The sequence below is a fragment of the Oncorhynchus mykiss genome, chromosome 28 (genome assembly GCF_057628025.1).
Source record: "Oncorhynchus mykiss isolate SJ-2025 chromosome 28, ASM5762802v1, whole genome shotgun sequence".
NCBI classification, from domain to species: domain Eukaryota; kingdom Metazoa; phylum Chordata; class Actinopteri; order Salmoniformes; family Salmonidae; genus Oncorhynchus; species Oncorhynchus mykiss.
Window position 1 is genome coordinate 1,804,070 of NC_143049.1, and position 24,153 is coordinate 1,828,222.

The following is a 24,153-nucleotide window of genomic DNA, read 5'->3' on the forward strand; positions in this document are numbered from 1 at the left end:
CCACTGGTGGAACCATGTCTTTGTCCTATGCAGCTGTGTGACCCAATGGGTGAATAAACTTGATTTAAGCTTTACTAATTGTCTGTGAGTTTTACTCGGTTCATTTAAAACCTAACAGGGTGATAGTCATTACCTTGGCCTTCTTAAGCACAGGTCTGCTTGAAATATCTAGGTATAGAGTAGAGGGCAGATTATAGAACAATAATGTTACCTGGCACTAAGATGTCTCCAAATCCCAGCAGAGAAAAGGGCCTGTCACACAGAGCCAGGGGGGAGGAGTTGAGGCAGGGCACTTTAAGCACCATAGGAAGCTGGAGAAAGGACAGGAAGGACAGAGAGCATAGATTAGTACATTATTTCTTACTTTTATTACTACACCGGTTCAAGTGAAAAAACAACTTGTGACGCCAAATGAACAACAAAACATAAAATCAATTGATTGACCGATTAATTAATGATGCCAACTGTACCTTTTCATGTGTGGAGGAGTCAGAGGGACCAGCCGCAACCTCCACCATTATACTCTCACCACTCTGAAGACAGAAACACAGGAAACATGGTAGTGGCTTAATGTATGGTTGATCTAGCAAGTTATAGTTCTTTAAGTTCGTCCTGTAACAAAAAGCGTTTTAGAATGAAAATGTATCATTATTTCTTATTGAAAAGTTGGGCTCAACCATGAATGACTGACATACCTTGGTAAAGAGAGGTGTAATAAATACAAAGAAAATATCGTAGACAAACAGGGTCACCAACAGCATGGTGCAGGCCTGGAAGAAAGAACATCAAAGAAGACATTAATATGTCTTTTCATGCCCATGGTTAGATACACAGGCCATTGAGTGTCATAGAGCCCCGAGTTGTGGTTAGGAAAGTCATGGTCATTAACACACATGCATGATCATCAGTACAACTCGTGACCCTAGTTAGTTATTAAATGTGGTCAGTACCATAGACATAAAATCTATTTAAAAATAGTCCCAATTACAATCCACGACAGACCGATCGACTTAGTTGGATACGGACTTAAGCCTATTTTAACACAATTGTATAATTAGCCTAGCAGTAGTAATTGTGTTATGGGTTAGATGGAATGATCTGTGGGCATTGTATTTGGGCAGAGAGAAAGTACAAAGGCCTGTCTCTGAGGGCCTCATTCCATAAGGTTTGAATAAGAGCCAAGTGTCTGGCGATAGAGCTGATAGAACAGTAATTACAATCTATAACCGTGTCTTATATCTTTACTGTTTTATACCATTATATACTCTTAAGATAAATATATAGCACATTACATACACATACAGTACCAGTCCAAGGTTTGGACACACCTACTTATTCAAGTTTTTTTTCCTTCTACATTGTAACATAATAGTGAAGACATCAAAACTATGAAATAACACATATGGAATCATCTATTAACCAGAAAAGTGTTAAACCAATCAAAAAAAGTATTATATTTGAGATTCTTCAAAGTAGGCACCCTTTGCCTTGACAGCTTTGCACACTTTTGGCATTCTCTCAACCAGCTTCATGAGTTAGTCACCTGGAATGCATTTCAATCAAAAAGGTGTGCCTTGTAAAAAGTTCATCTGTGAAATTTCTTTCCTTCTTATTGCGTTTGAGCCAGTCAGTTGTGTTGTGACAAGGTAGGGGGGGTATAGAGAAGATAGCCCTATTTTGGGAAAGCTCAAGTCCATATTATGGCAAGAACAGCTTAAATAAGCAAAGAGAAATGACAGTCCATCATTACTTAAAGACATGAAGGTCAGTCAATCCGGAAAATATCAAGAATTTTGAACGTTTCTTCAAGTGCAGTCGCAAAAACCATCAAGCGCTATGATGAAACTGGCTCTCATGAGGACCGCCACATAAAAGGAAGACCCAGATACCTCAGCCTCAGAAATTGCAGCCCAAATAAATGATTTAGAGTTTAAGTAACAGACATCTCAAAATCAACTGTTCAGAGGAGATTGCATGAATCAGGTCTTCATGGTCGAATTGCTGCAAAGAAACCACTACTAAAAGGTCACCAATAAGAAGAAGAGACTTGATTGGGCCAAGAAAAATTAGCAATGGACATGAGACCGGTGGAAATCTGTCCTTTGGTCTGATGAGTCCAAATTTGAGATTTTAGGTTCCAACCGCCATGTCTTTGTGAGACGCAGAGTAGGTGAACGGATGATCTCCGCATGTGTGGTTCCCACCGTGAAGCATGGAGGAGGACATGTGATGGTGTGGGGGTGCTTTGCTGGTGACACTGTTGGGGATTTATTTAGAATTCAAGATACACTTAACCAGCATGGCTACCACAGCATTCTGCAGCGATACGCCATCCCACCTGGTTTGCGCTTAGTGGACAATAATTTGTTTTTCAAAAGGACAATGACCCAACACACCTCCAGGCTGTGTAAGGCCTATTTGACCAAGAAGGAGAGTGCTGCATCAGATGTGCTGCATCAGTGCTGAATCAGATGACCTGGCCTCCACAATCATCGGACCTCAACCTAATTGAGATGGTTTGGGATGAGTTGGACCGCAGAGTGAAGGAAAAGCAGCCAACAAGTGCTCAGCATATGTGGGAACTTCTTCAAGACTGTTGGAAAAGCATTCCGGGTGAAGCTGGTTGAGAGAAAGCCAAGCGTGTGCAAAGCTGTCATCAAGGCAAAGGGTGGCTACATTGAAGAATCTAAAATTATTTTTGGGGGTTACTACATGATTCCATATGTTTTATTTCATAGTTTTGATGTCTTCACAATTATTCTACAATGTAGAAAATAGTAAAAATAAAGATAAACCCTTGAATGAGTAAGTGTGTCCAAACTTTTGACTGGTACTGTTTGGGATGGGCGGTTATAAATATGTGCTTGTAACGTTGTATCTGGTCTTGGAAGCTACAACACCCAGTGTGGTGAATGAATCTAGCTTGAGCTTTCTTTGATATCTGTCTGGGTTATTGAGCCATAATGTAGAAACTAACAACTTGAATGGGGATACCCATACTAATGATTCTACTTATATGGTCAGTACATTATAGAGCTCCATCTATGCTGGTTTACCCATAGAAAAACATAGAAAGTAATCTTATTATAGGATCTCTATACAGGTGTACCCACCTTAAATGTGGGCAGTCTGATAGTCTTGAGCATGTAGAGACAAAAGGCTATGCCCAGGGCATCCTGTAACACCCAAGCCCACCTAGGTGAGGGGACATACACACACACATATAAAAATAATCATTTTGGGGGTGCAGGTACCCTGGTGGTTAGAGCATTGGGCCAGTAACCGAAAGGTTGCTTGATTGAATCCCCGAGCTGACAAGGTAAAAATCTGTTGTTCTGCCCCTGCTGCCCCTGAACAAGGCAGTTAACCCACTGTTCCCCGGTAGGCCATCATTGTAAGCAAGAATGTCTTCTTAACTGACTTGCCTAGTTAAAAAAAAAAAATGCAGGCTTTTGGCCGATAAAATACATAAAAAACAACAAATAAAATTGCCGCCAACCAATTGTCCATAAGAATAAAAAAATCCCATAGCAAAATACAGCTTTTTCAACTATTCGGTTCATGAAAATACCAGTTGATGACAAGTATATTTGACCGTACTGCTATGGGATCCCCCATGGCTCCTCACTATGCTAATTTGTATGTGGGTTACATGGAGAAACAGTCTATTTTCAATCTTCTCAAAAATGTTTTCTTGCCTAACATCATTATTTGGAAATGGTATATTGATATTATTTTTGTTCTATGGACGTGTGTTGCAAAACAGCTCCAGGCGTTCCATGCTTTTCTGAACATTTGAGATTTACTATTTCATTTGATACACGTCAAATCAGTTTTCTTGATCTTCTGATATTTTCTGAAGTGAAGTGTTCTATATCTTTTGTGAAGTGTTCTATACACGGATCTTTACAGGAAACCTACTGATCGTAACAGTTTGTTGTGGGCTGATAGTCACCTACTTCACCTACACCTACTTCCCAATTCTGTCAAATCAAAAGAATTTGTAAAAAACAAATCAGATTGACAGAAATATGGTTGAGACACAAAGAAAATTCAAGGAGAGGGGGTACAAAAGTGGTCAGATTAATACTGCCATTGAGAAAATTCTAAACAAAACGAGCCATGGGTCAGTCTCGCAAAAAGAAGCATTCTTGCATTTTAACTACCCCGCTATTCAAAGTACTCTGAACAAATGAAGGGAATCGTTCTCAAACATTGGCACATTCTATGATCCGATGAGAGTATCGGTAATGTGTTTTCGGACATCGGTCGTATTATCGCGGGGCAGAAACCTCAGAGATCAATTGGTAAACTCTGATTTACCACCCCAAGATATCCCTGCACAACGTGTATTGCGCCCCTACTGGATGGAAACTACAAGTGTAATGGCTGTGCTCAATGCAATGGTCCTTATAGATGTAGATCCTTCAAACACCCCCAAACAGGGAAACAGATCCCAATCTAAAGGTGTTATTACGTGCTCCACTAAGGCAGTTATTTATCTTATAACTTGTCCTTGTGATAAAAATGATGTGGGTAAAACAAAGCGCAAATTAAAAGTACGTATCTCGGAGCATCGTAGCACCATAAGGTGCAAAAACTCGACTTACCCAGTTGCGGCCCACTTTTTGGAAGCAAACCACTCGATTTCGTCTCTACGTTATATTGGCATCGAACATGTCACCCTCCCTAGGAGGGAGTGACCTCGACAATTTATTATTAAAATGAGAGGCTACCTGGATCTTTAATTTAAAGGCCCTTGCTCCCTTCGGTCTCAACGTAGACTTTGATCTGAAGCCATTCTTGTGATTTTGCTATTGTAAATGTTTGTAGGCTTATGTAGCCAAATTGCATCTATGATCGTATGCTATCCATTTATATTTTTTGTATGCTATTTTAATATATGAGAATGAATCAATGATATCAGGCCACACCCGGCCATGATTACAGACACCTGTGTGTGTCTTTTGACACTATATAAAATTAGTCACCCCGCAGTGTTCGTCATTATACCCTGATGAGGACAGCTTGTCTGTTGAAACGTTGGACACAACATTTTTGCATATGAGCTCCTAGAATGGCCCCAATAACATATTGGTAAAATCATGGTACAATTATTAAGTTATTGGATATAGCCTGTGGTCTATCATCAGGTGTGCTATTAAAACCTGTTGCGACGAGCAATCCCGTATCCGGGAGCGTAATTATAGCCTCAAGTGCATTACCATAACGCAACGTTAACTATTCATGAAAATCGCAAATGAAATGAAATAAATATATTGGCTCTCAAGCTTAGCCTTTTGTTAACAACACTGTCATCTCAGATTTTCTCTGGCAAACAAACAGCACAGACCTGAGGACACCATCCAACCTGGAACTGAGTGAGTAGTGTTTGGTCTGATGCTATTTTGAAAGCCAAGAAGAAAAAGAAAAAAAGAAAATAAAGTACATTACAAAGATATATTTTATTTTAAATGGAGACTGAATGCTGAGTTAAGGCTCCCAGGCTTGCAAGGACAGACCAGATGCAAATTCAATGAGCACTAAGGTGTGAAGTAAAAAGGTGTTGAGGCCTTTGGTCCCAACAAGTGGCATGAGTCTTTGAAGCATCCTTTGAAGCCCCCACCAGCCGTTCAAAGACCATTCACTGGTATTTTCTACAAGAAATCTGCCTCCAGAAATAAAAGCTTCACCCAAGTGGGTGTGACACCTACTACTGTTGCACTGCTGCTTGGATTCCACCTGGCGATCTGTTCACCGTCTGCCCTGGTCGTCTCCCCGTCTGCTACAGGTACCCCCACCACACTCCCCTGTCTCTCCCGAGCTTTTGGTCACCTGAAGCACTCACACACTGTTGGGGCGAGTAACTCTGAACTTACAATGGCCAAGTCGTTATACATAAAAAATATATATTGTACGTTTTGCTACTTGCCTCATGACTCCTGCATACCTTGTTGACTACAAACTTTCTTTACCCAACCGTGGGACCGAGTATGTTTTTTCCCCACACTTGGGACTCTGCCTCTCTATTGGTTACTTTTGGCCTCCCATCCTATTCTAACCACCTCTCACCAGCTTTGTATTCATGTTACCTGATGAAATTGCTGTACAATATGATCTTGTTGCCATCTGATGCACATTGATGTCATAAATCAGCACTGCTGAGCTCTCCCTGTCCTATGCCGTGCCTTGATTGTATTACTGTTGATGATATCTGGAAATGTGCATGAACACCCTGGCCCATCTGTTGCTAGCCCCCATTCTGATTTGTGCTCTGCTTCACTGATCTCTGCTCTCGTAAAAGCCTAGGTTTTCTGCACGTTAACACTAGAAGCTTATTACCCTAAAATGGAACATTTGAAAGTGTGGGTTCACAGCAACAATCCAGATGTGTTGGTCATTACTGAGACGTGGTGAAGGAAGAGTTTTGAATACCGATATTAACCTTTCTGGTTATAACCTTTTCGGCAAGGCAGATCTTCCAAAGGTGGGGGAATGGCAATCTTTACCAATGATCACCTTCAGTGCTTGGTCTTTCCCCAAACAATTTGATTTGCTGGTTTTAAGCATTAAACTTTCAAATAACTCTTTGTTGACCTGTTGCTGGGTGCTATCGTCCTCCGTCAGCACCGGCCTGTACCCTACCTGCCCTAAACTCTCTCCTGGCCCCTTACACTAAGTCTGAATTTGTCCTGCTTGGTGACCTAAACTGGGACATGCTTAAACCACCTGAGCACATGGCTAGCTCTTCAGTCACCACTTCATTAAGTCAGGATTCCTATTTGACTCTGCCATGCCTCCTTGCCCGTCCAACATTTCCTCATCTCCCACCCCTTCTAATGCGACTATCCCCGATGCTCCTCCCTCTTTTTCCCCTGCCCCGCTACAAAGTTTCTCCCTGCAGGCAGTCACTGAGTCCGAGGTTCTGCCTTCCAAGCAATGGGTACCTCCCCAGAAAAGGCTTGGCGATGATCGGGAAGCAACCTTAAAGAAGAAAGGGTCTAAACCATCTGACACAGATGTTTTTTGGGGGTCAAGTTTAGCAGCCACACTCCTTTAGCAGCCACACTCCTTTAGCAGCCACACTTCATACTTTACTTAAAGGGAGAGATCAAGCTTATCCTAACTGTTATAGGCCTGTTTTTATTTTGCCCTGTTTATCAAAAGTGTTGGAAAAACTTGTCAATAATCAACTGACTGGCTTTCTTGATGTCTACAGTATTCTCTCGGGTATGCAATCTGGTCTCCGCTCAGGTTATAGATGTGTCACTGCAACCTTATAGGTCCTCAATGATGTCACAATTGCCCTTAATTCTAAGCAATGTTGTGCTGCTATTTTTATTGTCTTGGCCAAAGCTTTAGACCATTCCATTTTTGTGGGCTGGCTAAGGAGTATTGGTGTCTTTGAGGGGTCTTTGGCCTGGATGGCTAACTAAGTCAAAGAGTGCAGTGTATAAAGTCAGAAAATCTGCTGTCTCAGCCACTGCCTGTCACTAAGGGGGTACCACAAGGCTCGATCCTAGGCCCCACGGTCTTCTCAATTTACATCAACAACATAGCTCAGGCAGTAGGAAGCTCTCTCTTCCATTTATATGCTGATGGTACAGCCTTATATTCAGCTGGCCCCTCTCCGGGTTTTGTGTTAAATGCTGGACAACAAAGCTTTCTTAGTGTCCAACAAACTTTCTCTACCCTAAACCTTGTTCTGAACGCCTCCAAAACAAAGGTCATGTGGTTTGGTAAGAAGAATGCCCCCCTCCCACAGGTGTTATTACTACCTCTGAGAGTTTAGAGCTTGAAGTAGTCACCTCATACAAGTACTTGGGCGTATGGCTAGACGGTGCTAAAGTTCAATCTAGACTTGGTTTCCTCTATTGTAATCACTCCTCTTTCACCCCAGCTGCCAAACTAACCCTGATTCAGATTACCATCCTACCCATGCTAGATTATGGCAACATCATTTATAGATTGGCAGGTAAGAGTGCTCTCGAGCGGCTAGATGTTCTTTACCATTCAGCCATCAGATTTGCCACCAATGCTCCTTATAGGACACATCACTGCACTCTATACTCCTCTGTAAACTGGTCATCTCTGCATACAGACCCACTGGTTGATGCTTATTTATAAAACCCTCTTAGGCCTCACTCCCCCCTATCTGAGATATCTACTGCAGCCCTCATCCTCCACATACAACTGTTCTGCAAGTCACATTCTGCTAAAGGTCCCCGAAGCACACACATCACTGGGTCGCTCTTCTTTTCAGTTCGCTGCAGCTAGCGACTGGAATGAGCTGCAACAAACACTCAAACTGGACAGTTATCTCAATCTCTTCATTCAAAGACTCAATCATGGACACTCTTACTGACAGTTGTGGCTGTTTTGTGTGATGTATTGTTGTCTCTACCTTCTTTCCCTTTGTGCTGTTGTCTGTGCCCAATAATGTTTGTACCATGTTTTGTGCTGCTACCATGTTGTTATGTTGCTACCATGCTGTGTTGTCGTCTTAAGTCTCTCTTTATGTAGTGTTATCTCTCTTGTTGCGATGTGTTTTGTCATATCTATATTGTATGTATATTGTATGTATTTTAAATGTTTAATCCCAGGCCCCCGTCCCCGCATGAGGCCATTTGCAGTAGACCGTCATTGTAAATAAGAATGTGTTCTTAACTGACTTGCCTAGTTAAATAAAGGTTCAATTATTATTATTATATATTTTTTTAAAACAGAAACCCTGACACAAACACCTCAAGAATACTATATTAGCCTACTGAGCTGCATTCATTATATCTGGGAGCAAAAGGCTGAAGCCACTCTTCAGGTCTCAGGTAATGTTACTCATCCCTCTAGCATAGTTAACCAGTGAGACGGCTGGAAGATTCCCGGAATAAGGAGAGAATAAGCAGGAAATCCGGGAATCCTCTAACCAGGATTTCTGAAACTCTGTAGACAATGGATGTGAGAAAGACCCTTTAAACAGGTCCACATTCAAAGCCACGGGTCCAAACGGATTACCAGGACGTGTACTCAAAGCATACGTGGACCAACTGGCAAGTGTCTTCACTGACATTTTCAAACTCTCCCTGACCGAGTCTGTAAAACCTACATGTTTCTAACAGACCAGCATAGTCCCTGTGCCCAAGGAAGTGAAGGTAACCTGCCTAAATGATTACCTCCCCGTGGCACTCATGGCGGTAGCATGAAGTGCTTTGAAAGGCTGGTCATGGCTCACATCAACAGCATCCTCCCGGAAACCCTGGACCCACTCCAATTCTCAACAGATACACAGATGACGCAATCTCAATCGCACTCCACACTGCCCTTTCCCACCTGTACAAAAGGAACACCTATGTGAGAATGCTTTTCAATGACTACAGCTCAGCGTTCAACACCATAGTGCCCTCAAATATTATCACTAAGCTAAGGACCCTGGGACTAAACCCCTCCCTCTAACTGGATCCTAGACTTCCGCCCCCAGGTGGTAAGGGTAGGTAACAACATGTCTGCCACACTGATCCTCAACACTGGGGCCCCCCCGGGGTGTGTACTTAGTCCCGTCCTGTACTCCCTGTTCTCCGACGACTGCGTGACCAAGCACGACTCCATCACCATCATTGAGTTTGCTAACTACACAACAGTGGTAGGCCTGACCACTGACAACGATGAGAGCCTATATGGAGGTCAGCGAACTGTCAGTGTGGCGCCAGGACGACAACCTCTTCCTCAATGTGAGCAAGACAAAGGAGCTGATCGTGGACTACAGGAAAAGAAGGGCCGAACAGGCCCTCATTAACATCAACAGGGCTGTAGTGGTGCGGGTAGAGAGTTTAAAAGTTCCTTGGTGTCCACATCACCAACAAACTAGCATGGTCCAAACACATCAAGACAGCCGTGAAGAGGGCACGACAACACCTTTTCCCCCTCAGGATGCTGAAAAGATTTGGCATGGGTCCCCAGATACTCAAAAAGTTATACAGCTGCACCATCAAGAGCATCCTGACCGGTTGCATCACTGCCTGGTATGGCAACTGCTCGCCATCTGACCGTAAGGCGCTACAGAGGGTAGTGCGTATGGCCCAGTACATCACTGGGGCCAAGCTTCTTGCCATCCAGGACCTATATAATATGTCAGAGGAAAGCCCATAAAATTGTCATGGACTCCAGGCAAGCACAAAGTCTAGGACCAAAAGGCTCCTTAACAGCTTCTACCCCTAAGCCATAAGACTGACAAACAATTAATCAAATAGCCACTGGACTATTTACATTGATGCCCCTTCATTTGTTTTGTACACTGCTGCTACTCACTGTTTATTATCTATGCATAGCCACTTCACAGCTACCTACATGTATAAATTACCTCAACTAACCTGTACCCCTGCACACTGACTCGTTACTGGTACCCCGTATATAGCCTCGTTATTGTTATTTTATTGTGTTACTTTTTAGATTTTTTTTATTTATTTGGTAAATATTGTTCTTGTAAAAAAAAACATTGTAAAAACTGTACTTGAACTGCACTGTTGGTTAAGGTCTTGTAAGTAAGCATTTCACGGTAAGGTCAGCACCTGTTGTATTCGGCGCATGTGACAAAGTTCGATTTGATTTGATCACACGCCCACAGAAACTCACTGGTCTTCGTTGCGGAACACGCCCCAGATAACACTGACTCCGATGCAGAAGGCTGACAGCAGCAGCATGCGGACCTGAGGCCTCTTGTGGCAGTAGGGAAGGTTGTTCTCTGGGATCCTATATACACACACAACAAACCAGGAATAAATTAGAAGTTGGAAAAAGTAAAAACCAACAATAGTTAGAGAAGAGTAAACTATTTGCATTGATTCAGTTTGTGTTTTTGATTGGTTGATTGAATAGGCCTACTCTTCTTGTGATTTGTGTTAGGTTGATTGGGTACCCCTTAATCTGTGATTATGAACAGATCTTTGTTAGGTTTATTTGATAAGTATCTCACCTGCACTTGCCAAAGGGGAGTCTCCTCACAAAGGGCCAGAGACAGTTGTAGAGGCCAACAGACGAGGCCAGACAGAATATCCCAATAATGATATACACTAAACCGACAGAGAGCGCGAGGATTAGCATACACACTATATACACACACACACAGAGAAATGAACAGGAGGCTGTGGCTAAAGCAACAAACAAAAAAAGGTATGTAGAACTCAGATCGATTGTCTGTGGGGTGAAGTTAACCTCCCCTTTCATGTAAAAAAAAGGCATGACCATCATGCTTTTAGGGAAAGAGGATTAAATCTTGTACATGTATTAAACTGAGTTTGACCAATGCCAGTCATTTTCTCTGTGACAGAAAACTTTAACCCCTGCAGGAAGGGCAGTGTATTTCAACTAGCTTATTGTAATGTAATTACCTATTTTTTAACTGACATCTGCAAAAACAGGTAGAGAGAAAGAGAGACATGGAGAAAGGCTGAGGGAGGCGGACAGACAGACAAAGAGAGAGAGAGACAGAACGCTACAGGTAGAGATAACGACAGCTACAGGTGTATATCTCGGTGTGTACCCAGGTGGTCGTAAAAGAAGTAGAGCAGCACGAGCATCGAGCAGCACATGACCACAAACACAGAGATCATGATGGGCGTCACATCCACCGTCTCCTCATCCTGCTTCTCCGCGCTGTCGTCACGCTTGTGCTTCATGTAGCGCCTGCAAAGGGACACAACAGGGACACGTGAGGGAGGGAGGATGCCCCTGGGATGCCGAACTGACCTCTGAACAGTAGAGGCAATTTCAGTCAAGCCCTCTCTCTCTCCACTCTGCTTTTAGCCACCCCAGCAATGGCCACTCAGCTTTGCAGTGTAGCTGGCTCTTTCTCTCTGGTCAACATCACTACTGAGTCACTCTAAATGACAACACCAGTCACATAGCCATGCCCTCCACTCCACATAGAATGTCTCTTCAGACAACACAAGGATTCACTCAGCCTTGGCCTATGACACTGCCTCCACACACAGTAGAATGAGTCTTCAGACTGCAATTCAATGGAATAACATCGGACAAGATGAAACTGTCTTGGGTGGGTTTTCCCCAGAGATGATAACTAGGGATGTGCATCTGACTCTATACATGGGCTCTAATACGATACAGGAACGATCCATTTTCATTTGAAACAATTCGGTTTGATTAGAGAACGAATCGATGCGATTCGGTAAGATACACTAATGCATAAACACATACATTTTCCATTCTAAATTAAAATGGCACCGAAGCAGAAGGCAGACGTTTTACATGCCCCAACCGATTGTGTTTTTTGTTAGTTTATCTGCGTTGTTTGTAACTTCTTTACTATTTTTGTACATAATGTTGCCACTACTGTCTCTTATGACCGAAAATAACTTCTAGACATTAGGACTGCGATTACTCACCACAGACTAGCAGAATAATTTTTCTTCTTTCACGACTCTGATGAGCCCGAGGCGGAGGATATACGGCTCCCTCAGGAACAGGCCCCTACCCCAGTGATCTGCGTGAAGTGGCGGAGAAAGAGAGGCCGGAGGGCGGGCTGCCTTCTGAGGAGTAGGCAGCGATCGAATAAACCCCCACTCCCCTCAAATCTGCTCGCAAACATGCAATCTTTGGACAATAAAATGGACGAGTTATTGGGAAGATTAAACTACCAAAGGGACATTGAAAACTAACATCCTATGCATCACGGAGTCGTGGCTGAATGACGACAATATCAACATACAGCTGGCTGGTTATACGATGTACCGGCAGGATATAACAGCGGCGTCTGTTAACCTCTATGCGCACCGAACCCGTTAGCGGGGTTCAATTCGAAAACATACGGTGATCGCTACATAAATAGTCATATTAAACATTCATGCAAATACAAGTGTCTCACATGTTTCGAAAGCCTAGAGTCTTGCTAATCCAACTGCGCTGTCAGATTTAAAAAAGGATTTACTGCGAAAGAATACGATGCGATTATCTGAGGACAGAGCCCCATAAAAAAAAAACTATTTCAACCAGCACAAACGTTACAAAATCACAAATTGCGATAAAATAAATTGTTTACCTTTGACAATCTTCCTCTGTTTGCAATCACAATGCTCATTGTTACACAATTAATTATCTTTTGTTTGATAAAATACATTTTTACAGCCTAACACGAAACATTTTGTGAACCGCTTGTGTCGTGAATTCCATCTCATTCAATTTTCGACGACACATTCGATGTAAATACACACACTAAACGTGACTTTTCCAGTCATGTTTGGTTTCATTGCAATCAACTGGTTGTTTGTAACACAACCAAATGTGATGGGTCATTTCGCGGGACGTATTGACTGAAAGAAAGCGATTTGAAGACAACAAGTAATGACATCATTGTGCGCCTATGATATGACTGCTGTTTCGTTGATTGACTGTATTTTAACCCAATGACCACTGATCGTCTTGAAATCTAGCTTGGTCGATAGCCATGTGCTGAGGTAAACGGCAATATGTAATGGTTATGTGTTGGAAGACCAACCCATGTAGTAAACTCCGGCGTAAAGAGGGTCATTCACCATTGATGATTCATACTGGAAGGAGCCGCGCATGATGCGCACAGCACTTTTTTTGTAAAGCGCATCTTCAGCTGTTTATATATCAATCAGTATGGCGACTAAGTCAGGGAAAGCTAAATCTAAGTCTAGATATACAGATGTACACACAATTTTGGAAGAAATAGATCGGGAAAGTGAGACAGAGATTGTTGGAGGATGATTCATTTAGCTAGCATAGCTTTGATTCCCAAAAGGAGGAATATTTTTTGAATGGAGAGGACATCGTTTTGGACTGGTAAGTTCTTCTCATGCTAATGCCATTGTTTGAAATTAATAATATAAAATATTATTTGTGATTTAAAACATTTTTTGTAGCAATATATAAAAATGTAATGAAATGTGTACACGTTGGCTATACGGGTAAAGTACACGTTGGCTATACATTGTGGGTGGGGGTATGTTTGTAAGTATGTATGACCCATAGCCTATGTTTGTATGTATGTGTATGACCCATAGCCTATGTTTGTGTGTGTATATACACACATATTGTGGATTAGAGGGAGCATGGCCGAGATGCGTGTCTGCCGCTCCACCCCACCCCACCCCCACATGAAATAGCCTATTTGAGGCTGTTGAGGGGAAGGCAGGCCCACAACAATGGCCAAAGTGAAATGGAGACAGTAGATACAGCTGGTCTGTTGTAATATAATAAAGACAGTAGATCTAGCTGGTCTGTCATAATATAATAGAGACAGTAGATCTAGCTGAAATGTCATAATATAAAAGAGACAGTAGATCTAGCTGGTCTGTCATAATATAAATGAGACAGTAGATCTAGCAGGTCTATAATAATATATTCAACCTTATGTTCCCTGTACTCTCTCATATATATATATATATTAATTATACCTGTTGATACAGGGCTCATATGTGAAACTATTCTAACTGAACATTTTCTTTCACAGTGACACTGACTCCGAATGGGAGCCCCCAGTGCCAAGGTGTCCATCCCCCACTGAAGCTGGTTCATCCAGCCGGACACCTGTTGTCTCAGCGCTACTGGGGCATGGAGTGCAAAAAATGTCCCCATTCCAACTGCAATAAAGGACTACAACAAGAGCATGGGAGGTGTGAACCTGTCAGATGCGCTGATAGGCTATTACAATGTTCTCCATTAGACGATGAAATGGTACAAGACCTTCTTCTATCATTTCATCGACATTGCTGTGGTGAATGCATTCATCCTACACTAGGAAATGGCTAAGAGCTGTGTAAAGCCCCCCTCATCTCACAGCTAGCCTTCAGAGAGCTGCTCATCAAGGAGCTTGCTGGCTACAGCACCACTGCACCACGTTCTGGCCCCTCTACCTCTGTCCCTTCTGCTCCTGCCACAAGTGGTGTTCATCTGCCCAAATGTATTTATGCAGGCATGGATGTGCCTCAGGGCCAAAAGGGCACAGCATGGAGGAGTCGCTGTCGTCTTTGCAAAATGAAGTCCCCCATCACCTGCACCACATGCTTGGTGACCCTCTGCTTTACAGCAGAAAGAGACTGTTATGGCACCTGGCATCAGCAGCACAATATTGTGTAGAGGACTGAGGGTCTTCCAAATATTGAAACTGTTATTTTGTAAATGTATATATATTTTTTCATGTTTTTCTCAATTTTTTGGGGGGGGTGTGTTAGAATACAATTTTGGTATTTTGTATATAGTTATTCCATTCTAAATGTATAACTTCACCAATTTGGCCACTTGGGTACATTTGGGCTACTTGTGTGGGACACCTGGGTGACTTCATGATAAATGTCATGTAGCACACTCATTTTGGAAGTTATCATTCTGAAACTTTGCACAAGTACTGTTGCCCTCTTATGTTTTTCACGGAAATTGTCCCCATCATCCTATCTGAATGTTTGTTTTATCTTGTTCATTATAAAGATGATACAACAATAAAAATAAAAAACTTAGGTTTTTTTCATTGTATTATCTAAACCAGATCTATTTTGTTATAATCTCCTACATTCAATTCACATTTACACAAACTTCAGAGTGTTTTCTTTCAAATGAAACCAAGAATATGCATATCCTTGGTTCTGGGCCTGAGCTACAGGCAGTTAGGTTTGGGTATGTCTTCAGGCGGAAATTGAAAAAAGTAGGGGGTAGCTGTAAGAGGTTCAAGGGCGGCGGTCTATGTATTTTTGTAAACAACAGCTGGTGCACGATATCTAAGGAAGTCTCGAGACATTGCTCGCCTGAGGTAGAGTTTCTCATGACCTACCGAGAGTTACCTACCGAGAGAGTTCTAATCTATATTCTTTGAAGCTGTTTACATACCACCACAGTCAGAGGCTGGCACCAAGATAGCTTTGAATGAGCTGTATTCCGCCATAAGCAAACAAGAAAACACTCACCCAGAGGCGGCGCTCCTAGTATTCGGGGACCAAACTGAAATCAGTTTAACCTCATTTCTATCAACATGTTAAATGTGCAACCAGAGGGAAAATAACTCCAGACCACCTTTACTCCACACACAGAGACGCATACAAAGCTCCCCCTCACCCTCCATTTGGCAAATCTGACCATAATTCTATCCTCCTGATTTCTGCTTACAAGCAAAAATGAAAGCAGGAAGCACCAGTGACTAGATCAATAAAAAAATGGTCAGATGAAGCAGATGGTAAGCTAAAGGACTGTTTTGCTAGCACAGACTGGAATATGTTCAGGGAGTACACCACATCAGTCATTGGCTTCATCAATAAGTACACAATTGACGTCGTCCCAACAGTGACCGTACGTACATACTAGAGGTCAACCGATTAATCAGAATGGACGATTAATTAGGGCCGATTTCAAGTATTCATAACAATCGGAAATCTGTATTTTTGGGTGCCAATTTCCGATTATTTATTTTTTATACCTTTTATTTAACTATGCAAGTCAGTTAACCATTGCACTCCACGAGTAGCCTGCCTGTTACGCGAATGCAGTAGAACACATTCTTATTTTCAATGACTGCCTAGGAACTGTGGGTTAACTGCCTTGTTCAGGGGCAGCATGACAGATTTTCACCTTGTCAGTTCAGGGGATCCAATCTTGCAACCGCACAGTTAACCATTGCACTCCACGAGTAGCCTGCCTGTTACGCGAATGCAGTAGAAGCCAAGGTAAATTGCTAGCTAGCTTTAAACTTATCTTGTAAAAAACAAGCAATCATAATCACTAGTTATAACTACTGATCCAGTTTAGCAGGCAATATTAACCAGGTGAAATTGTGTCATTTCTCCTGCGTTCATTGCACGCAGAGTCAGGGTATTTGCAACAGTTTGGGCCGCCTGGCTCATTGCGAACTAATTTGCCAGATTTTACGTAATTATGACATACATTGAAGGTTGTGCAATGTAACAATAATATTTAGACTTAGGGATGCCACCCGTTAGATAAAATACCAAACGGTTCCGTATTTCACTGAAATAATAAACGTTTTGTTTTCGAAATGATAGTTTCCGGATTCGATCATATTAATGACCAAAGGCTCGTATTTCTGTGTGTTATGTTATAATTAAGTCTGATTTGGTAAAGCAGTCTGAGCAGCAGGCCCGTAATCATTCATTCAAACAGCACTTTCGTGCGTTTTGCCAGAAGCTCTTCGCAAGCACAGCGCTGTTTATGACTTCAAGCCTATCAGCCTAATGGCTGGTGTAACCAATGTGAAATGGCTAGCTAGTTAGCTGGGTGTGTGCTAATACTGTTTCAAACGTCACTCGCTTTTAGATTTGGAGTAGTTATTCCCCTTGCGCTTTTGTGGAGCGATGGGTAACGATGCTTCGAGTGTGGCTGTTGTCGATGTGTTCCTGGTTCGAGCCCAGGTAAGGTCGAGGGGGGGGACGGGAGCTATACTGTTACACTGGCAATACTATAGTGCCTATAAGAACATCCAATAGTCAAAGGTATATGAAAAACAAATGGTATAGAGAGAAATAGTCCTATAAATACTATATTAACTACAACCTAAAACCTCTTAGCTTGGAATATTGAAGTCTCATGTTAAAAGGAACCACCAACTTTCATATGCTCTCATGTTCTGAGCAAGGAACTTAAATGTTAGCTTTTTTTACATGGCACATATTTTACATGGCACACATTACTTTCTTCTCCAACACTTTGTTTTTTCATTATTTAAACCATGTTTCATTATTTATTTGAGGCTAAATTGATTTTATTGATGTTTTCTAAGTTAAAATAGGTGTTAATTCAGTATTGTTGCAATTGTCATTATTACAAATTTAAAAAATATATTTAAAAAATTTGGCCGATTAATTTTTTTGGTCCTCCAATAATCGGTATCGGCGTTGAAAAATCATAATCGGTCGACCTCTAGTACATACCCCAACCAGAAACCATACATTACAGGCAGCTTCCGCACTGAGCTAAAGTCTAGAGCTGCCGCTTTTCAAGGAGCGGGACTCTAACCCGGAAGCTTATAAGAAATCCCGCTATGCCCTCCTACAAACCATCAAACAGACAAAGCGTCCATACAGGACTAAGATCGAGTCGTACTACACCGGCTCCGACGCTTGTCGGATGTGGCAGGGCCTGCAAACCATTACGGACTACAAAGGGAAGCACAGCCAAGAGCTGCCCAGTGACATGAGCCTACCGGACGAGATAAACTACTTATACACTCACGTCGAGGAAAATATCACTGAAACATGCATGAGCGCACCAGCTGTACCGGAAGACTGTATGATTACGCTCTCCGCAGCCGATATGAGTAAGACCTTTAGACAGGTCAACAATCACAAGGCCACAGGGCCAGATGGGTTACCAGGACGTGGACTGTGAGCATGCAGCTAGAAATGTACCAACTAGAAAGTGTCTTCACTGACATTTTCAACCTCTCCCTGTCCGAGTCTATAATACCAACATGTTTTAAGCTGACCACTATAGTGCCTGTGCCCAAGAACACTAAGGTAACCTGCTAAAATGACTACTGACCCGTAGCACTCACGTCTATAGCCATGAAGTGCTTTGAAAGGCTGGTCATAGCTCACATCAACACCATCATCCCAGAAACACTAGACCCACTCCAATTTGCATACCGCCCCAACAAATCCACAGATGCTGCAGTCTCTATTGCACTCCACACTGCCCTTTCCCACCTGGACAGAAGGAACACTTATGTGAGAATGCTGTTCATTGACTACAGCTCAGCGTTCAACACCAGTGCCCTCAAAGCTCATCAATAAGCTAAGGACCCTGGGCATAAACACTTCCCTCTTCAACTGGATCATGGACTTCCTGACGGGCCACCCCCAGGTGGTAAGGGTAGGTAACAACACATCCGCCACGCTGATCCTCAACACAGTGGCCCCTCAGTGGTGTGTGCTCAGCCCCCTCCTGTACTCCCTGTTCACTCATGACTGCACGGCCAGGCAAGACTCCAACACCATCATTACATTTGCTGATGACACAACTGTGGTAGGCCTGATCACCGACAAACGAGACAGCCTATAGGGACGAGGTCAGAGACCTGGCCATATGGTGCCAGGACAACAACCTCTCCCTCAACGTGATCAAGACAAAGGAGATGATTGTGGACTACAGGGAAAAGAGGACCGAGCAAGCCTCCATTCTCATTGACGGGGCTGCAGTGGAGCAGGTTGAGAGCTTCAAGTTCCTTGGCGTGCACATCACCAACAAATTAACATGGTCCAAGCACACCAAGACAGTCGTGAAGCGGGCACGACAAAACCTATTCCCCCTCGGGAGACTGAAAAGATTTGGCATGGCTCCTCAGATCCTCAAAAGGTTCTACAGCTGCGCCATCGAGGGAATCCTGACTGGTTGCATCACTGCCTGGTATGGCAGCTGCTCGGCCTCCGACCACAAGGTACTAGAGAGGGTAGTGTGAACGGCCCAGTACATCACTGGGGCAAAGCTTCCTGCCATCCAGGACCTCTATACCAGGCGGTGTCAGAGGAAGGCCCTGAAAATTGTCAAAGACTCCAGCAACCCTAGTCATAGATTGTTCTCTCTGCTACCACAAGGCCGTACCGGAGCGCCAAGTCTAGGTCCAAGAGGCTTCTAAACAGCTTCTACCCCCAAGCAATAAGACTCCTGAACATCTAGTCAAATGGCTACCCAGACTATTCACATTGACCCCCCCTATCCACACCACTGCCACTCTGTTGTAATCTATGCATAGTCATTTTAATTAACTCTACCTACATGTACATACTACCTCAACTAACCGGTGATCCCACACATTGACTCTGTACCAGCACCCCCTGTATATAGCCTTCACATTGACTCTGTACCGGTACACCCTGTATATAGCCTCCACATTGACTCTGTACCGGCACCCCCTGTATATAGCCTCCACATTGACTCTGTACCGATACCCCCTGTATATAGCCTCCACATTGACTCTGTACCGGCACCCCCTGTATATAGCCTCCACATTGACTCTGTACCGGTACACCCTGTATATAGCCTCCACATTGACTCTGTACTGGCACCCCCTGTATATAGCCTCCACATTGACTCTGTACCGGTACCCCCTGTATATAGCCTTCACATTGACTCTGTACCGGTACCCCCTGTATATAGCCTTCACATTGACTCTGTACTGGTACCCCCTGTATATAGCCTCCACATTGACTCTGTACCGGTACCCCCTGTATATAGCCTTCACATTGACTCTGTACCGGTACCCCCTGTATATAGCCTTCACATTGACTCTGTACCGGTACCCCCTGTATATAGCCTTCACATTGACTCTGTACCGGTACCCCCTGTATATAGCCTTCACATTGACTCTGTACCGGTACCCCCTGTATATAGCCTCCACATTGACTCTGTACCGGTACCCCCTGTATATAGCCTCCACATTGACTCTGTACTGGTACCCCCTGTATATAGCCTCCACATTGACTCTGTACTGGTACCCCCTGTATATAGCCTTCACATTGACTCTGTACTGGTACCCCCTGTATATAGCCTCCACATTGACTCTGTACCGTAATACCCTGTATATAGCCTCCACATTGACTCTGTACCGTAATACCCTGTATATAGCCTCCACATTGACTCTGTACCGGCACCCCCTGTATATAGCCTCCACATTGACTCTGTGCCGTAATACCCTGTATATAGCCTCCACACTGACTCTGTGCCGTAATACCCTGTATATAGCCTCCACACTGACTCTGTACCGGCTCCCCCTGTATATATTGTTATTTTTTACTGCTCCTCTTTAATCTCTTATTCTTATCCGTATTATTTGGAACTGCACTGTCGGTTAGGGGTTTGTAAGTAAGCAATTCACTGTACACCTGTTGTATTCGACAAGTGACAAATAAAATGTGATTTGATTTAAAATCAAATCTGCTGCTGATGTAGCTCATGAGCTGGGCCTCTCTGAGCTGGAGCCGTCTTAGCTGACTTGTGTGTGTGAGAGTGTAAATTATGTATGTCTATAGTGTGTACTATGTAGGCACCTGAGCTGAGCCAAAGAGAGACTTGGCATCTACCGACCCACTACCACTATCATACTGGGGGGGGGGGGGGCTATGTTTTTTGTCCCCCCACTTTGGTTCTGAAATCACCATCACTTGTCATTTTTTCAGATTAAGTGTTTGAGCTAGTAATGTAACCATTTTTAACGTTTACAAATTATCCAATGAATATGTAGTACAACTTTGGATTCCATCCCATCTCAAAATAATCAAATGATTTTGACTTTTCGCTTCGGCCATGAAGTGTGCCTCACAAACATGATTGCCGTCCTCATTATGAAATTATTAACTTAACCCTTTTTATCTACAAATGACCAAATGCACTGATGGTTTTGGTAGTTATGCATTAAACAATTGCTGATGGTGAACCTGAACAATCCAAATAAATAGATTGTAAACCCTGTTCAGCAGGTATAGCCAGATGAGTCGTCTTCAGAAGCTTACTTTTATACCAGTAAAACACAACTTTTACACCATGCACAATAACCTAGCAAATCACATATGTTGTTACTCAACTAATAAAGCCATTTTAGCATTTGAATGCTGAAAGTGCAGCACAGATGTGCAAGATCAGGAACAGGCCGACTACCTCGGTCTGCGAGCGAAGCAGTTTGACAAGGCTACTGATATTGCCTGGGGTTATCCGGCATGCAACATGACTTGTAGATGAATGACTGTCAACCCAGTTACATGCAGTTCGACACTGAAAGAGAGGACGCATCAGTTGTCCCAAAAGATGAGCGGGGCCTCCCGAGTGGCGCAGTGGTCTAAGGCCAGAGATTCTGGGTTCCAGTCTAGGCTCTGTCGCAGCCGGCCGCGACCGAGAGACTCATGGGGCGGCGCACAATTGGCCCAGCGTCGTCCGGGTTAGGGGAGGGTTTGGCCGGCATGGATGTCCTTAACCCATCGCGCACTAGCGACTCCTGCGGCGGACCGGGCGCAGTGCACGCTGACACGGTCGCCAGGTGTACAGTTTCCTGCAACACATTGATGCAACTGCCTTCCGGGTTAAGTGGGTAGTGTCAAGAAGCATCGCGGCTTGGTTGTGTTGTGTTTCTGAGGATACACGGCTCTCGACTTTCGCCTCTCCCGAGTCCATACGGGAGTTGCAGCGATGAGACAAGACTAACTACAGATTGGATACCATGAAATTGGGGAGAAAAAGGGGTAAAAAAAATATTACATTTTCCGAACAAAAAAAACATTTGCTAAACATTTTAGCAAATCGGCAATTTGTAGCCTTTTAATGTATATTCTGACAGGTGCGTGGTGCAGGTGCACTTGTAACTTAAACATTTGAATCAGGGACTGATTCGGTGTATCGGTGAATCATTACATCTCAAATGATAACCCTTGATAATTAGACCTTGGTCTAAATGAAGCCCCCACCACACTTCCCTTGTCTCAGAGCACGCTGCTTTCCACAACTGTCTGTTTGAGTGGCGTAGGGCGGTCTAGCGGTCTCCGCTGCTGCCTCCAGATCACATATACTGCTGCAGCATTGATTCAAATCTGGCCCAATGCAATGTCAGCGCACACTCTCCTCTATTTTCCTCTCTACCTCTTTCCTATTGTTAATTTGTTTAAATAAATATAATTCATTCATACATACACACACACACACACACACACACACACACACACACACACACACATACATATATATATATATATATATATATATATATATATATATATATATATATATATCTGAGCTTTAACTATTATTAATCATTAGTTATAAAAGAGACATGAGGGGTGACATAATGAAGCTTGGGAGAGGCTGAGTGCAGGGAAAATGGTCACATGTGGCACTACTGATAAGGGGAGGAACTGTTTTAGGCCCATTTCACTCAGCTCCCTGACAGGCAATAATGATGCAATGTGTAGTGATAAGGAGGAGACTCTCTCCACGGGTGAAACCACATATTTGTCTAATGCAGCTGTATGGAACCTCTGGGCAGAAAAACATGGTTTAAAGCTTTCATGGTGTCCGTTGAGTTTGTACTCTGAAAATTAGTAACTATTTATCTATCTATCATATATCACTATATACAGTTGAAGTCGGAAGTTTACATACACCTTAGCCAAATAGATTTAAACTCAGTTTCACAATTCCTGACATTTAATCCTAGTAAAAATTCCCTGTCTTAGGTCAGATAGCATCACCACTTTATTTTAAGAATGTGAAATGTCAGAATAATAGTAGAGAGAATGATTTATTTGAGCTTTTATTTCTTTCATCACATTCCCAATGGGTCAAAAGTTTACATGCACTCAATTAGTATTTGGTAGCATTGCCTTTAAATAGTTTAACTTGGGTCAAACAGTTTGGATAGCCTTCCACAAGCTTCCCACGATAATTTGGGTGAATTTTGGCCCATTCCTCCTGACAGAGCTGGTGTAACTGAGTTAGGTTTGTAGGCCACCTTGCTCGCACACGCTTTTTCAGTTCTGCCCACAAATTTTCTACGGGATTGAGGTCAGGGCTTTGTGATGGCCAGTCCAATACCTTGATTGTGTTTTCCTTAAGCCATTTTGCCACAACTTTGGAAGTATGCTTGGGGTCATTGTCCATTTGGAAGACGCATTTGCGACAAAGCTATAATGTCTTGAGATGTTGCTTCAATATATCCACATCATTTTCTTCTTCAAGATGCCATCTATTTTGTGAAGTGCACCAGTCCCTCCTGCAGCAAAGCACACCCACAACATGATGCTGTCACCCCATGCTTTTTTTTGTTTTGTTTTTTGCTTGCAAGCATCCCCCTTTTTCCTCCAAACATAATGATGGTCATTATGGCCAAACAGTTCTATTTTTGTTTCATCAGATGAGAGGACATTTCTCCAAAATGTAAGATCTTTGTCCCCATGTGCAGTTGTAAACCGTAGTCTGGCTTTTTTAATGGCGGTTTTGGAGCAGTGGCTTCTTCCTTGCTGAGCAAGGAATTTCAATTTCAAGTTATGTCGATCTAGGACTTGTTTTACTGTGGATATAGATACTTTAGTACCTGTTTCCTCCAGCATCTTCACAAGGTCCTTTTGCTGTTGTTCTGGGATTGATTTGCACTTTTCGCACCAAAGTACGTTCATCTCTAGGAGACAGAATGCGTCT

General features: G+C 43.0%; 1 protein-coding gene across 2 annotated transcripts in view; it reads right to left on the minus strand.

Annotated features, from left to right (window-relative positions):
* LOC110508312 (signal peptide peptidase-like 2B) overlaps positions 1–24,153 on the minus strand; it is a 52,375-nt gene that overhangs the window by 16,851 nt on the left and 11,371 nt on the right. The window contains exons 6-12 of one of the 2 annotated variants that reach the window (XM_036966059.2): positions 11,534–11,676; positions 10,967–11,063; positions 10,627–10,743; positions 3,114–3,195; positions 696–770; positions 471–533; positions 212–311 (exon numbers count right to left, since the gene is read on the minus strand). In XM_036966059.2, the coding sequence (XP_036821954.2) occupies positions 212–311; positions 471–533; positions 696–770; positions 3,114–3,195; positions 10,627–10,743; positions 10,967–11,063; positions 11,534–11,676 (677 nt within the window). The remainder of the gene's footprint in view (positions 1–211; positions 312–470; positions 534–695; positions 771–3,113; positions 3,196–10,626; positions 10,744–10,966; positions 11,064–11,533; positions 11,677–24,153) is intronic. The other variant, XR_016492950.1, reaches the window with a different exon arrangement.